Source organism: Armigeres subalbatus, chromosome 2, assembly GCF_024139115.2.
Source record: "Armigeres subalbatus isolate Guangzhou_Male chromosome 2, GZ_Asu_2, whole genome shotgun sequence".
Lineage (NCBI taxonomy): Eukaryota > Metazoa > Arthropoda > Insecta > Diptera > Culicidae > Armigeres > Armigeres subalbatus.
The window spans coordinates 128,642,059-128,659,289 of record NC_085140.1 but is presented as its reverse complement, the minus strand read 5'-3'; the positions used below and the strand labels follow the sequence as shown (position 1 = coordinate 128,659,289).

The following is a 17,231-nucleotide window of genomic DNA, read 5'->3' as shown; positions in this document are numbered from 1 at the left end:
GGAAACTTCAAAAAGTCGTCATAGTAATTTTTTGGAGTGCCATGATATATCCCGTAACTTTTCAAGTCCTTTTTTCATGCTTATGCGTTATGCTTATTTTCATTTACAGCGAAAAAATGGGGGGTACCTCAATGAATGTAAAACTTCGAAGGGGTACCTCTCAACAAAAAGGTTGAGAATCGCTGCTATATATAATAATTCAGAAATAAATTGTTAAACTTGATTTCGGCTCCGTAACGCTTCACGGCAATTGAGCCTCCAAAATAAACGAAAGAATAAAAATAAAGCAAATATGTTCGTTGTAGTTTCCGACTGGTTTATATATGATATTTCGTTTCTATTCTATACATCGTGAAAAACTAAAATTGAGTAGTTCACAATGTGCATTCACGCCTATACTACACCCAAAAAAATCTTCACGTTGTTTCCACCTGAAAAAGTACGTAGAATTTTTCCACCTGAAATTCACGTAACTTTTACCTGATTTTCCGATAAAATTTTCATTCTACGTGAAAGTCAGGTAAGTTCTACCTGAGTTTTTGGATAGAATTCACCGGACACGTAAGTTTCACCTGAATTTTCTGAAGCATTTACAGTTACGTGTGCACGTAAAATGTACCTGAAAAATCAGGTGGAAACAACGTTTAGATTATTTGGAGTGTATGTAGGACAACGTCTGCCGGATCGCCAAGTTTAAGACTGCTGACAAGATATCTATCTGCGATCAACATTGTAGAGCATTGTTGTAGCAGTTCATAATAATCAATAGCTCAAGTAAGCCATGAGCTTCCACTCTGCTCATTGTTTAGTTCCTAAAGATGCCATGCTTTTGTCAGTTCTTCAACAAATCCAAACAACATCGTACTGTGACCGGTGCCGATGGCGCGCCATCGATTTCCAACCATTCTAACTTTGACCGTGAAGGCAAAGTATCGGCATCGGAGGTAGTTCAACTAAAAGCCGAGATATGGACGCTCAGAAATGCCCTCTCGGACTCCACTGACATGAACAACAACATGCAGGTAAGCCATTATTCACTTTCCTATGAATTGCGAGGAAATAAAATCGCCGAATGGGAAATGGAAATGAAATTGCGCCGTTTTTCATTCCTTTTTTTATTCCCGCAGGATGCCATCACGCAAGCGGTGGCAGAGAAATACGCGCTGCTCGATGAGCTGCAACGGGCGAAGAACGACGTTGCCTTGCTGGAAACGGAACGCCGGGAGGAACGTAATCTGTACTGCCAGGAAAAAGATAAATTTCTACAGGAAATTGCATCCTATCGGGTGAAAATCAACGAGCTGTCCTTTTTGGTGGTTTGTATTTGGCTGTGTTCTCGATTAAATGCATGCAATAATGTGATTTATGATTCCCCAGGATGAAATTTCCCAGCAAAATATTGATTTGAAACAGTCACTTTATGAGGCAAACGATACGGTTTATAGAATAGGTCGAAAATATATAAAAATAAAATCACTCAGTTGAAAAAAAATGTGTGCAATCTCAATTAACCCTTACTGTTTGAGCTAGAAAATCCTGTTGACTAGTCTTCGTGTCTTTTAGGTATGTCTCAGTCTATTGAAGTTTTTTGCAAGAGCCGTGAGTCCCGTGGATCATGTGCAAATAGTTTCTTAAAAATACTATTATAGCCATAGTCTAGCAGAAGTTCATTAAAGTTATGGTATATTAAAAATATGTTTCACTTTTAGATTTGGTGCGAAGATAATTCATTATTCGGCCTACGTCATTGGGTGTTTGTTTGAAGCTGATTTCCTGAACCCTTCAAAACGTTACATACTGACGAAAAATGTTTCCATAAAATACCATTATCCTCGCACCTAAGCGCTCTACAGCATGGCGCAAATTGAGTGAAACATTCATTATGTTTATGCAAAATCCTTGTTCCTCGTTTTTTGTTTCAGTATAGCGAGTGGTAACTTACCAGCAGCCGGTCACCAAAAGGTGTGAAAACCAAGTCCCTGCTTTGCCAATAAAACAACTTGGCGCTGTAGTGCGATATTGCTCTTCGCATGTCATGGCCGGATGCAAAACAGCTTTGGATAGTCAGATTCTCACACCACAGCTGGAACGACGAGAATCGAGCCACGTTTTGTTGTGCCGACAGCAGAGAGCACTATACGCGAGGTCTGTGGGGAAAATTTTCATCATCCTGTCCCGCTATTTCCGATGGAAGAGGCGCCCGGCAGCCAGGTCGGAAAGAATCGCACCGGACGAGCGACCCAACAACGTTAGTTCAGATGATGTGTGTTCTTTCGTTTGGCCCACGATGATGCCCAGGGGTACCATTTTTGCCGCGCATACCGAATGGTTCCAACCTGAGGAACTGTGTGTCCGATCCGGAATACACGCAAAAAAAAGCGTTCATGAATTCGTGAACTAACGAGTTCACGGTGTATTTTTTCGTGAACAACAATCACGGATTCGGGAATACAGTCACGTTTTCAGGAACGTTCTGGAAAACGTGACTGGTGTTCCCGAATCCGTGATTGGTGTTCACGAAAAAATACACCGTGAACTCGTTAGTTCACGAATTCATGAACGCTTTTTTTGCGTGTATAAGGCGTATTGTGGGGAAACGGTACCGCTAAGCCGCTGGAATAGATGATGTTTTGGCGAGGTGGAAATTTTGATAGTGTTTCGATGATTTGGTTGGACCTTGTGAGGATTTATTAGAACAATATTTTAAAAATCTGTTAACAGACGAGTCACATTGGTTGTACTTAAGTTAATAAACTTGCAAACGATAAGTTATAACTTGTTTGATCCATATGGGTGTAAGGAACAGAGTCGGGTAAGGTACTCAGTTATTACAATACCAAACGCATAACAAATTATTTTTCGTTTGATATCAAAATACCTAAGCATATTATGCTCAAAGTATTTTGCATATTAATTTTTAATATTATTTTTTGGTATTTTACCTCTTATGCAAACCAAGTTCCGCTATCGTGGTCGTCGCTTCAGCTCGGGTACGTCGTAAATATACAAATGTTGTAGATTTATGGCATGACTCCAAATTTTAAAACATGCTAACAGAAATATGATGTGATGCTTAAAAACTCAAAAACATGCCAGATAAGAACTAGAAATCTTAGATTTGAAGAGGTGTTGGTTTTACCCACAATTTATTCTTTTAATAGGTTTTCATAATGTCGCCAAGAAGATATATTGTAGCAGGATTCAAGAAATTATCTAATCAGATGATTGCCAAAATGTGAAAAGGATCTTAAACAGTTTGTAAAAATAATCTTGTTTAACGTAAGGATCACAATGATTATGTTACGAATTGATGCCATTCAATTGCTCGAAACTTCTCGAATATCCTTCCATTGTCATCGCCTTCAAGACCCAGACTGAGATAACCCTCCCTAGTCTGAACTTGAATCGCGTAGCACTACATCCTATGTAACGCAAACAAAAATCACCTGCTGGAACGATTGGAAACCGAACCGTCCGTAAATGGTGAGTTTGCGCACATTTCGGGCCACACACGAATCAACTTTGGCAACACTGCTCCAGCACATGTTTACTCTTTATAAAATTCTAATCTGATAGCGACACAATGTTCTTTGTGTTCAATCGTGTCAGTAGCACCCTTGATTGCTCAATCAGTAGCTGATAAAATAGAGCGAGCCTCTCATCGTTCGGAACCTTCCTCAGTTCGCATCCTTGAGCCTGCCGTATCATCTGCTACCAATCTAAATGCTCCACTGCAGACCGGAAATTGGATACTAACCAACTTCTCACTTCCCAACCGTGAAGGAATCGACTTCCTGATTGAGCTTCTTATCTCGTCCGGAGCGCGGCCCACGGAGACGATGACGACGGCGAACGACCGACGACAACGGAAGGCTCATCAAAGCATTTCAAGCACAACTATGACAGCCAGATAGTGAACGGCGAATAGAGGTGAGAAGCAGCCAATGGCCTTGAGCGTGGAAGCGATAAAATGTGACATCCTTTTTTGAATAATACACACACCTTTGGGCGGCCAACCTCACCTTACCTCACACTTCGAACGTGTGGCTTTGTAAAGGGGAGTTTAGCAACCTTTTATGAAGTCGTCTCACTTCTGGTTCTTAAAGAGAACACCTCTGTCAGAGATTCAGTCAGACTGCCGTCGAGAGCTAGAAAAAAGTGAGCCCACCCGACACGATTGCTTCAGAAAAGGCACAGATAAGAGTCATCAAGACTGCTAGTGGCAAAATATTTTTTCATTAAAATTATCTGATGCTTAGCCACTGAAAGAGATGTATGCCGACGTAGGCGAACGATAGCGACACTGAAAGCGTAGTGCTACATAGATGAAGAGGGTGATTAAGCACTCTCTTCTGGATGATGCTGGGAGTTTCCGGATTGAGTGAAGGGTTCTTTAAGGATGTTGAAACTCCACAGAATGCTTTAATGTTGGCGCGGGGTAGTTCTGTGAGTACGGGTGAAGTGCACATATAACTTTCGAATGATGATAGAAGGTGTCCACACTACTCCACAGTTAAATTGCATTACTTTCATTGGTCGTGTTTTTAATGAAATGGCTTTAGCAGATGTTATTTACACTGCGTGAGTTTCAGTGCGAAATTTACATTTCGAAAATGCAGCCGAAAGAATGACATGTGTGTGAGAAAATTTTGCGCACCCACCTAAACAACCCATTTCTTATGAAAAGATGTTAGGGGAAGAGGCCCCAAAACGCGAAAAAAGTTTCAAAATAGTGTATGGGAAGGTCGGAAAAACCGAAAATTTCCACATTTTGAAGAAACATCTAACATTTTGGCGAGGCAAAACGCCCTAGTGGCAATAACCTACAAAGTACTTGCGTCTCTGCGATTCGCCGACGCGTGGTACTTTGTTCCCTAGGAGCTGCCAGCTAAAAGGCGTTTTGTCTCATGAGTTTTCCGGCAACAGAATATCACCACTTTTTTTAAATGTGAATATTATCAATATGATTGAGATTTTTGACAATTTTTGAATGGCATCAACTAGCTATCTTGTTTAACTGGTGCATAATGTAAAAATACCCATGAATAGCGTTACAAATAAGACAATAGAGCAGTGTTTGCTTAGATAGGGCATATTGTCCCCCCTTCCCCTATGTAGTGATCAAAAATATATCGGAGGCACCATAATTTTTCATTACGGATTATTAGATGTTGGATTGACCTCTCTGGTCAAAATTTTTATAACACTAACGTCTGTTACGTTTAGTTTTGATTTTCAATAATTTTGGAAGTACACTCAACCCTCTGTTTACGTCACTTATTGGGGGGGCGTAAACCGAATGTGACGTAAAAAGAATTTTTGCTAAAATTTCTAGTAGGCTAGATGTACCAGTTGTGGCTACCGTGGGGCATCGAAATCCGTACACTTAAGCACCTTAGTATATGAAAAAGTCATTAGAAAATAGGAATCGAATGTAAATAAAACGTTTGTCATCGACACAGGAGCATGGAGGCTCTACTTGAAGGTTTCACATTTAATCATTAAAAACTACGAAAAACATCAACCGTCTAAGACGAATTAAGTACTCTCCATTTAATTCTACCAATTAATTGGTGGAATTAAATGGAGAGTACTTAATTCGTCTTAGACGGTTGAATACATTCCACTAAAAGAGCTTTATATATTTTTCTACGAAAAACATGATAAAATAATGAATTGAATCAACTACTCCTGACTCGTAATCCGTCCACCGTGGACGGATTTCGAATCAAAAGATCAAAATCCGTACAGCTATTTTTTAACTAAATATTTAAATTGAAACAGTCTGATTGACTAAACTACCATTGCAAATAGTTCGATACGCACCTTGAGAAGCGATCCCTTCGATTTGTATTCCGCTTATCTTATGTAATGATTCTCAATTAAAACACAGTTACTTTTGGTGCAATTATGCTCTTCCCGAAAACAAAATAGCGGCACAAACTCCGCGTTTGGTGGGTGGAGATTTGTTTTTGATTTTTGTTGTTTTAATTTCGTAGCCTTCTTTCCAATTCTATGCCCTAAAAACTTACTGTCAAGAATCTGAACAGGATAAGGTTAATTATTTCTACATGAATTACCTTTAACCCCCTTTTGTTTATTGATATCTCATGAGGTGGACGGATTTCGGTGCTGTACGGATTTTGGTCCCGCACGGTATAGCACCAGTTGTCGCACTAGTGCTTTATATGCCAAATGGCCAATCAAATAATCGCAAACCATTTTCATATCGATAAAACATATTCATATGATACTATAACACCTTTGATTTCCTCTAAAACAAGCAAAGCATAATTGTAACAATTGATTTTGCTTAACTTTTGACGTCCTTTGAACCAGTTGTCGCACTAGTGGTCCCAATTTGGCCAATCCCATAAGAAGACAATGGGATTCGCCAAATAAGGAACCAAAATTAAGAATAGTGCCACAACTGATGCATGCGTTCCCATTATGGATTAATCAATTTTAAGGATAATAACAAACTTTATTGTGGCTTTCACAGCTGTTCTAAGGGGCAGGAAGTAAAATCTTTCGCTTGATATATAAAGACCACCCAGATGCCTTTTACTTATTTTTGACGTAGGACTTACGTCTTTTCTTTACTATACTGGGTGTCATTTAGATTTTTGGAAATCGAGAGCGTTACGCTGGAAAGGAAGATTTTGAACGCTACTAGCGCCTTTATCTTTCGATGGATTTATAAGATTTAGATATCAATCGACTCGGACACTCTCCACCATTTTGTCTATTTCATTGAAACTTAAGATTATTAACAATAAGCTATTGAAAATTTCAATTCTTGTCAAAATTTCATATGTAACCAATCCCGTGCATTCCTAACACGGACATCAGAATTCGGTATGTCACGGGCCTTCGGGTCTACCGGAAGATTTTCTTTGTGTATAAAAGATGCAGTGCCTGCCGTGTGCGAGTCATTCCAGTTCGAGACAGCAACACGTACGGACGTGTTTTTTGCTCGCGCATTTTTTCGAAGTGTTTTTTCTCGTTCTTTCGCTGTTTACGTTTTCGCCTGTCGCGTTGGCGTTATTTTCTCCCGGACCCGTCATGGGAGACTCGGTGGCCGATTCGGTCGCTGGAAAAGTGCCTAAGCGCACTGCTCTTGGAGGCGCGGGTAACCCCTCCAAGCAGCTTTTGCAGAGCAACGTGTTTTCGCCGTTGCCGCTTGATGACGCCGGCAATCCGCCGAAAAGAGGAAGAAGCAGCAATCGCAGCTACGCAGGTGCAACCGGAGCGGAAGGAGAAGTGCCCGCCCGTGTTTGTGAAGGGCGATCCGCCGGATTTACGCCCAAAAATTCGCCAGCTGATCGCTAAGGGGCTGAAATGTACTTTTCGGCTCTGCAGCGAGGGCGTGAAAGTGATGCCGGCCAACAGGGACCATCATCAATCCGTCGTGGAGTTCCTCGAGGTCCACAAGTATGAGTACTACACTCATGACCACCCCGGCACGAAGCCGCTCAAGGCTTTGCTGCGAGGACTTCACGACATGAAGGAGGAAGAGCTCCAAGCAGAGCTTGAAAGTTGCGGACTGAAGCCAGTAGCCGTCCACAAGATCGCTCGTCACGACAAGGCGAGGAAATATCGCGACCAGCTTTACCTGATCCATCTGGAGCACGGCTCCACTACCTGGAAGGACCTGAAGCTGGTTGGCGTTATAAATTACACCGTCGTTGACTGGGAGCGATATCGGCCAGTGCACCGCGATGTCACGCAATGCACCAACTGCTTCAATTTCGGGCACGGCACCAGGAACTGCCGCATGAAGCCGCGCTGCAACAAGTGTGGCGAACCCCATCCGACGGACGAGTGCGACAAAATGGAGGTGGCCGATCCCAAGTGCGCCAACTGTGGCGACAAACATCGGGCCACCACAAAGGGCTGCCCAAAGCGAGCCGAGTTCCTGGAAATCCGGAAGAAGGCTTCCACCAGGACCATTCCGAAGAAGAACCGTGTTCCTGTAATCAACGAGGTGAACTTTCCAGCCATCCCGGCTCCCCGTCGTGTGATTCCAATACCCCCACCGCTACAGCCGCACAAGCGACTGGCAGCGGCAGCTGCATCGGTCCAAGCTTCAGCATCGTCGGCATCATCCACCGGTGAATGGCCCCCGCTTCCTCCTCCTGGGTTCCGTCGGCAGTCGGAGAACGAAGCCGTCCCACCGGAAGAATCTGCCCCGCTGTACACTCCGGAGCAACTGATGCCGATCTTCGCGCAGCTCGCCACTCGGCTGTGCGGCTGCAAAACCCGCTTCGACCAGGTCTTCACTCTTGGCATGTTCATCATTGAAAATGGCTGCTAGGGTGGGCCTGGTCAACTGGAACGCTTGCTCGCTAAGGAGCAAAATAATTGAGTTGTAGGATTTTCTTGAGGAGAAGGAAATAGACGTCAACATCCCGGACTTCCGCATCGTGCCACTTGACCGGCCGACCAGGGGAGGCGGTGTGGCTATCGCTCTTCGCTACAACATCAACTGTCGTCTGCTTCCAAGCTTCCAGCTCAGTGTCATCGAGGCCATCGGTGTCGAAATCACCACTTCGGTCGGCACAATCGCGCTCATCGCGGCGTACTGTCCAACGCAGGCCAAAGCCGGCGATGGATCATCGGCTGCCCTTCGGAGGGACATCGTCAAGCTGACGCGGAGGCAAGGCCAGTATATCATTGCCGGCGACTTGAATGCCAAAGATCAAGCCTGGGGCAACAGTCGCGGCAATCGAAACGGCACCATCTGGAGCAACGACATGGAGGAAGGCCACTACACGATCCTGAGCCCGGATTCCCCACTCGGCTGAGTCGGTCCGGTGCCCACGCAACGCTCGACCTCTACGTAACAAACCTGAGTGACCACGTCTCGCAGCCGGTTGTATACCAGGAGCTCAGTTCGGATCACTATCCGGTGGTGGCGGAACTGGGCTCCTCGGTCAATCGGCACCAGCAGTTACGGCGGAACTACCACCGAGTGAACTGGCAGCGTTTCCAGCAGTGCGTCGATAACACCGTCGACTACGAGGTGCGTCCGGAGACGCCGGAAAGTATCGACCGCCAGCTGTGCGCTATCGAGGAGGCGATCACGGCGGCCCGAGAGCAACACGTACCGACGGCTCGGCAGGTAAGCAACTCCTTAAACACCGATACACTCACCAAAGATTTGATTCGATTGCGGAATGTCACTCGCAGGCAGTTTCAGCGTACTGGACTGCCTGAGCTTAAGGCACGCTGCAATCGAATCACAAAAATTATCAAGGCCAGAATGGTGGACCTCAGAAATAACGACTTCTCGAATAAGATCCGCACTCTCCCAGATTATGCTAAGCCGTTCTGGAAAATGACCAAAATTCTAAAATCCAAGCCTCGGCCCATTCCACCTTTGATCCCACTAGACAATAATGGCTCTAAGGATCGCTTGATAACTCCTGCAGAGAAGGTCGCTGAAATAGGTCGTCACTTCGTCAGCTCACACAGTCTTGGGCAGAACATCGTCAGTCCACACGAAGCAGCCGTCAACGAGCATGCTAACAACATCCATTTGATTCCCAACGACTTCTCGGAGGAGTTGGAGATCTCAGCTGACGAATTGACGGCCTATATCAAATCGTCGAAGAACATGAAGGCCCCAGGCTTCGACAGCATCCTGAATCTCGAGCTCAAACACATGAGTGCTCCGTTCTTTGAGCACCTCTCGCTGATCTTTAATCAGTGTCTCCGGCTTAGCTACTTCCCATCGTCCTGGAAGTCAGCGAAAGTCATCCCCATCCGGAAGCCTGGGAAGGATCCTTCCTCTCCCAAAAGTTATCGACCCATCAGCCTTCTCTCAGGGTTATCCAAGCTATTCGAAAAAGCTATTCATCATCGGTTACTTGAGTCTGCCGAAAATCTCAACATCTTGCTCGAGGAACAGTTTTGTTTCCGACGCGGTCGGTCAACTGTACACCAACTGACCCGAGTTACCAACGTCCTCAGACGGAACAAGTTTGACTCAAAAATCTCCGCCATGGACTTACTCGATGTCGAGAAGGCATTCGACAATGTATGGCATGATGGCCTAGTGCACAAACTACAACGGTACAATCTTTCCAGCTACTTGGTGAAAATCATCCACAATTACCTGTCGGCAAGGACATTCCGGGTCTCAATCAGCGGAGCGAGTTCCAATGCGCACAACATCGTCGCAGGCGTCCCCCAGGGCAGTATCCTCGGGCCCCTGCTTTTCAATCTGTTCACCTCCGACATGCCAGAACCTCCAGAGGGCGGCATTCTGTCTCTGTTCGCAGATGACACATCCATCGTCTACAACGGTAGAGTGATCAGAGCGCTAGTGGCAAAACTCCAACGAGGCCTGGATGCCCTGACAGAGTACCTCACCAGCTGGAAGATCTGTATCAACGCGGCGAAGACCCAGGTCATCATTTTCCCCACTCCAAATCCCCTAAACTTATTCCGCCTGGGGACTGTAAAATCATCCTCAATGGACTGTGGAATGGGCCAATGAGGCCGACTACCTTGGCTTGACCTCGACAGCAAGCTTATTTTCAGGCAGCAGGTTGACAAAACGGTGACAAAGTGTAACGTCTTGTTGAAACTACTGTACCCTTTGATCAACCGCCGGTCGTCATTGTCCCTGAAAAATAAGCTTGCTGTCTACAAGCAAATCATCCTCCCTGTGATCGAATACGGCATGCCGGTCTGGGAGAGCTGCGCTAAAACCCACCACCTCAAACTTCAACGGGTCCAAAACAAATTCCTGAGGATGATCCTCAACACCCCTCCCAGGACAAGAACATCCGAGGTAATAAAAAATCTATAAATGCCCTACTTTTGCTTGAGTAAATAGGGGTTTAATAGTTAGAAACAAAGCAATTCTAATTATGTATTTAATTATTAGTTTTATTTCCAGAAGTTTTGAACACCAAAGTTAGAAGTTAAATGTAAATACGTTACGTTTATACAAGTCCTACGTCTACTCGCGGTTATGTTTAAAACATTACCCATTGCTCGTTTTTAAATATATTTGTTCTTATGTATGGCGACAATTGGTACACCCACCCTATTTCACATAATTTATTGATCGTAGGATACTTTTAAATACATTCACTTGCGTCTTACATGAGGTATTGTAAGATCTCTTCAAATCCAGACATATGAGATGTTATGAGATTTCCAAATTGTCCTGGAGTTTGAATCAAATGGTCAACCGAATCAACCAAAGCCTTCATGATAACCCAAGCCGTGGTTTTAACTCAATTTTGTCCTCCGAGGATTAGTCTTTCACTTGCGTCTCAAAACAAGACAGATTTAAGGTCTCCAAATTGTCCTGGAGTTTGAATTAAATGGTCTATCGAATCAACCAAGGCTTCCACGATGTCCTCAGCCGTGGTGTAAACCTAATTTTGTCTTCTGAGTATTAGTCACGAGTATTAGTCGAGACGTACTCACATACAGGAATATGAGATGTTGTAAGATCTCCAAATAGGGCCCTTCTTAGCCGTGCGGTAAGACACTCGGCTTCAAAGCAAAACCATGCTGAAGGTGGCTGGGTTCGATCCCCAGTGCAGGTCTAGAAAATTTTCGGATTGAAAATTGTCTCGACTTCCCTGGGCATAAAAGTATCATCGTGTTAGCTTCATGATATACGAATGCAAAAATGGTAACCTGGCTAAGAAACCTTGCAGTTAATAACTGTGGAAGTACTTAATGAACACTAAGCTGCGAGGCAGCTCTGTCCCAGTGTGCCCTAGCAGCACACATGTTTCACATAGGTTACTGCAACTTATATGTGGCCGGATTCAGTCACAATCAAGTTGCTGCAACCATTTTTGTCTGACTTGTGCTGCTCGGGTGGGGATGTAATGCCAATAAGAAGAAGAAGAAGAAAAAGATTTCCAAATTGTCCTGGAGTTTGAATTAAATGGTCCATCGAATCAACCAAAGCCTTCATGATGTCCCAAGCCGTGGTATCAACTCAATTATGTACTCCGAGGATTTGTCTTTCACTTACGTCTCAAAACAAGACATATGAGGTGTTGAAAGATCTCCAAATTGTCCTAGAGTTTCAATCAAATGGTCTACCGAATCAACCAAGGATTCCACGATATCCCCAGCCGCAGTGTAAACCTAATTTTGTCTTCTGAGTATAAGTCTTTCACTTATGTCTCAAATATGTGATATCAACTCAATTATGTTCCCCGAGTATTTGTCTTTCACTTGAGCATGAGCATGAGCATGAGCATTATGACCGCACAATTCGTAGTTGCTACTCCGTGATTGACTAGAACTTGCGAAATTGTACAGAGAACACAATAAATGGGGCTTGGCACTAGCTACCCATTCTCAATATACACGTTTCGGGAGCTAAAAATATCTAAAGTCAATAACGGCGCCGGCCACGTCCTCACGGTCATATTGGAAGGGAAGGATTGCTAGTCCGACTCTCGTTGCTACTAGAGACCGAGAGCACCTCTGCATCTCCACGATTGTCTTGGGATAGGATATCGTTTATAACCCGCCAGCCTGTCAAGCTTCCCGTTCGTAGATGGGTGATTTAAGCGCCACTTCTAGAAGGAGACCACCCAGCAGTTTGCAGGTTTGTCCGGCCTGAGACCATTCAAGGAAATGGGTTTAGTTTCCTGAACTTGGGAAAGAAGCCGACTGGTTGGCTAAAAATAATGGGGTCAAGTTCAGAAGTTCTACTGCCACCTATAAATTTCAGTTACCCACTTACAAGATGCGACAGAACCAAAATATTTTAAGGGGGGGGGGTTGTCATCTTCGGAACAGCCCGAAAATTCCTTAATCTAGCTGCTTCCAATTGGAAAATGGTCAAGGGTCGATATCGGGTCGACTTACCCAGCAAATAGAAACTACTACAGTTACTCGACAACGAAACACAGGAAAAACTCTCGTAAAATAAAACTAATTCTTTGTAGTGCTCTACTTTACGTTAACGTTAAACGTTAGGGAACCGCTGATGACCATTTATTTGCTTGCCATAAAACGTTTGCGCGTAGCCTATCCAAAGGCTTAACTCTCAACCTCCAGTAAAAACCATAACTAGTCGATATACATTTATTCCCGGTCGTTCTCCTTGCTTCTCATGTTTGCCTAGACATTCTTTCTTTCCCCTGCTACGTCATTACCTTTTCAACAAGCATCTCTACAAATGTAGGCTTGTATACTCCCTCTTCACAACTTCTGCTCTCCTGGATATGAACTTCGGCTATTACGGCTTCTCTCATTCATGTGGTCTCACAGCTCATTCACAACAATAACCTATTAATTGTGCCTTTCGGTCACGTGCGCATGGACAACACAACGAATAGATAGCATGCGTTCTCAGTACTTAATCTACCATGGATTTACGAGTCGGCTGGATATCAGCTAGCGTGGGTGGATCAGCGGCGAGCCGATGTTACAGACAAACTTCTTCGGCTGAGCAATGGTCGCGGTTGCGACCAGCGGATAACGATTTGATCCTCCACCAGAATCGCGGGCTTAAGCGTGATTGAATTGCGCTTGACCGGGATCTAGCGTTGTTTTGATTTCGGCGCTTGCAACTGAGTTGGGGACTCATTTACGCTGGCGTATGCCAGTTGCAACATCTGGAAGCACGTGGTTCCCTTGCGGTGTATCAACTTTTGGAATAATTTAGAAAAACGAAAAGACATGTAGACAATTTGAATGACGAACATTGATTCGAATTTCCAGAGAAAATTATAAATAAAAACCCAGATTAATCCACCTAGCGGTGATAGTGCCTTTCTCGCGCAAAAAGGTAATAAATGAAACCTTTACGCTTACACCTCGATGATGTATAGTAAAGGCAAAACAGTTACACCGTCTAATGTTATGATAGAAAATTTACACTAGTAGATGATAGATAGCGCTGCCAAAAGTTTCTCGAATTTCCTATGTTCGAATTTTGACTTTCGGACAATTTCATAGTGCTATGAATCTGAACGAAGAGCATACTTAAGCCTAAATGCGTGCAACACGAGCATCTTCATAGCACGATGAAACTCTTCTAATGGGAGCAAGCCATGGATAAACTTTAAAAATATTTTTTTTTCTATTTCTATTTACACACACACACACACACACACACACACACACACACACACATACCCACACACACACACGTACACACGGACAGACAGACATTTGTTCAGCTCATCGAGCTGAGTCGAATGGTATATAACACTATGGGTCTCCGGGACTTCTATCAAAAGTTCGAATTTGGAGTGAAATGATAGCCTTTCGGTACAACTTAGTTGTACGAGAAAGGCAAAAAGCGTACTTGAACCGTTTGTTTGAGAAACTGCATATGTAACATTTTTGGTCAAAATGAGATTTTTATATATTCTGAATCCTCGTCCAAAAATACGTATTCTGGCAAAAAATACAAAAAAAAATTTTTGTTCAGGAATGTATGAAATTTTTTTCGTTTGTTTGAGAAACTACATATGTCCACGTACTTTGAAAAGCAATTGTGGAGTACTGCTTACATTTTTTGCACTGAAAGTGCCCCAGGGTGTTGACTTTTACCAAAATCTATTGATCTGTATCGAAGAAATCGAAAGATTCGGTGCAAATTTGTTCCAAAAACAGTTTTTTGTTGTTTTCTCGAAAAAGTGTAAAATGTACTTATGCAGTTTCTCAAACAAATGATTCACTTGTTGCACGTTTTAGTTACAAAGGATAATTTATCTGTATTCACTTCGGTAAGTGATGCGATCTATGGGATGGGAAACAACACTCTCGCTGTCTGAAACTTTCACTTTCTGATTTATTCACTCACCCGCGCAAAGCAGAACAAAATTACTGCGACCGACCGATCGTTTTGCCTTCCCGGATAAAAAATTACAGTAACTTGAATGACATAACCCATTGAAATACAATAGATTGTGTGGTAAACAATATAAACTATTGTATGCTTATTGTAAAATGTTCACGGTTGTAAAAGATCTTTATTGTACTTACATTAACATAACAATATATTTAAATGTTACCAATACATTCTATTATATTTTTATTGTTCGCTTATGTTTGGTATTGCACATCCAAAAACTAAACAAATTATGAAAGTTTTCGGTTTGGATGATCTGGAAATTCCTCTAATGTAATTGAATTATTATAATTTTGGAATATTTCATGGATTTATTATATTTTTATTATATTACTGGGCCTGAGCGCGAGTATTTTGTTCACACTCGCAGTGCTATCATTTTAGATTTGTCAAACTTTTTCGCATCGGTTACTATTTTCGGTTATCATTTTGGAGGCTGCATTCTGTACAGGTAACGTTTGACATTTGATAGTTCATCAAATAGCAGCGGTGTTATCGCGCTGCCAAATTTGGTCACCTAGCGCGTTTAGTAGCGACTAGGGATCCTATATTAAGAGATGTGCGAATACTTTTCCAGACGATTTAGCAACGCTGTTACTTTCTGAACGCTGCCAGCACTTGCCGCAGGCTTGCACATGACGTTACATTTGAAGACACTTTTTGATTATTTTGTCTATTCTCTAGCAGTGCATTTTCACTAAAATTAAAGAGCAATACGAATGAACACGATATAAGGCATCAACTAGGCTACTTTTACTTACGAAAGCAAAACTAATTGTTTATTCGATAAAACTTTTCATAAAATCTATTTCACCAAAATAGCAATACCTTTCGATCTGCAACAGTAACGATGTTCATTTGGCTCAGATTTTGACAGTTCTCAATGCTCGATTTGCTCATGATGGCCGCTTTCGCATATCTCTGATATTTGTCAGAGGTTTATAACTACATGTATTGTCTATCCGGAACAAAGTTAGTACGCTTTTTATACAGAAGTTGGATTTTTCTCCAGATACAGGCAACTTACCCAACTTTGAAAGTAGTGCGCAGGATTCGCCTAAAGATGCGCTAAACAACACATCAATTAGTTTGACAGATACAACTTGGAAAGAAAGTTAGGTTCGGAAGTCCCGACAGCAAAGCGAGGTAAAATGAGTGAAAATGGAGTTTAAACTGATTTAAAATTAAATTGAAAATAAAATAAATTGTAAAGCAAATAATTGTATTGTATTTTTATTGTAATGTTGGAGTATAATGTATTCTAAATCCTGTTGTATTTCTATTGTAAAACAATAAAAACAGTAATTGAAAACATTTAAAAAACAATGTTTTCTATTATTTTGTCGCTCAAAATCATCCCATTGAAGAACCGTAAAATAAATTGTTTTGCTCAAAATTTTGTATGGTAAATTTCCTTTTTTTATTGTAAAGATACATAACAACCCCCTTTTTTATTGTAAAAGTGCCATTTACCATTCATGTTATCGTGGAAAACCATTATTTACCATTCATGTTATCGTGAAAACCATTATTTCTCATGTGATTTTATTGTCAAAATTCCATTATATTCAATGGTAAAAATTATGTCTTAAATGGTGTTGTAACAATAAAATTTATGATATTTTAATGATATTTTTTATCCGGGTTCCGCCCGAAGCAAAACTAAATTTCGACGACCGGCCGATCCGCTTACTGGAGAAACACGACCGGACAAGAAACAAACTGTCACTTTCTGATTCATTTACTCACCCGCGCAAAACAGAACAAAATAACGAAATTTTGTATTCCGCTTAAAGCTTCCGAGTATTTGTCTTTCACTTGAGTCTCAAAACAAGACATATGAGGTGTTGTAAGATCTCAAAGTTGTCATGCAGTTTGGATAGCTTGCAAATTGCGTCTCAATTGTTCTAGAGATTGAATCAAATGATATGCCGAATCAACCAAGGCTTTCATTATGTCCCCAGCCACGATATAACGCCATTATGTCCACTAAGTGTATTTAGATTACTTACCAAATGAACAACGAATTGCATGATGGCCTTAGCAACGATATCACTCCAATTGTGTTCTCCTAGCATTTATCGTTTACTTGCGATCCTCTAAATTTCCCTAGAGTAGGAATCAAACAGTCTACCAAATCAATCTCGCCCGAACTATGTCCCCAATGAAAAACAAATACTCGGAGGACATAAATGGGTTGTTACCACAGCTGGGGACATCATCGAATCCATTGTTGATTCGGTAGACCATATGATTCAAACTCAAGGAAAATTTGGAGATCTTAGAACAACTCATATGCCTACGTTTGAGACGCGAGTGAACGACAAATTGTCGGAGAATATAATTGTGTCGTTGTCGCGTCTCTGGGGACATCATG

General features: G+C 42.4%; 1 protein-coding gene across 1 annotated transcript; it reads left to right on the top strand.

Moving 5' to 3' along the window:
• Positions 1-754: 754 nt before the first annotated feature.
• LOC134215103 (uncharacterized) lies at positions 755-1,503 on the top strand. Its single transcript, XM_062694354.1, has 3 exons — positions 755-1,022; positions 1,128-1,316; positions 1,378-1,503. Exons 1-3 carry the CDS (start codon positions 819-821, stop codon positions 1,483-1,485), a joined length of 501 nt encoding a protein of 166 aa, XP_062550338.1. The 5' UTR covers positions 755-818; the 3' UTR covers positions 1,486-1,503.
• The last annotated feature ends 15,728 nt before the right edge of the window (positions 1,504-17,231 follow it).

Excerpts from the sequence above, each read along its gene's own strand:
- LOC134215103 (XM_062694354.1), top strand. The coding sequence starts at position 819 with ATGCCATGCTTTTGTCAGTTCTTCAACAAATCCAAACAACATCGTACT. Across the intron at positions 1,023-1,127 it reads ACATGAACAACAACATGCAG|GATGCCATCACGCAAGCGGT; the intron begins GTAAGCCATTAT and ends TTATTCCCGCAG. Across the intron at positions 1,317-1,377 it reads ACGAGCTGTCCTTTTTGGTG|GATGAAATTTCCCAGCAAAA; the intron begins GTTTGTATTTGG and ends ATGATTCCCCAG.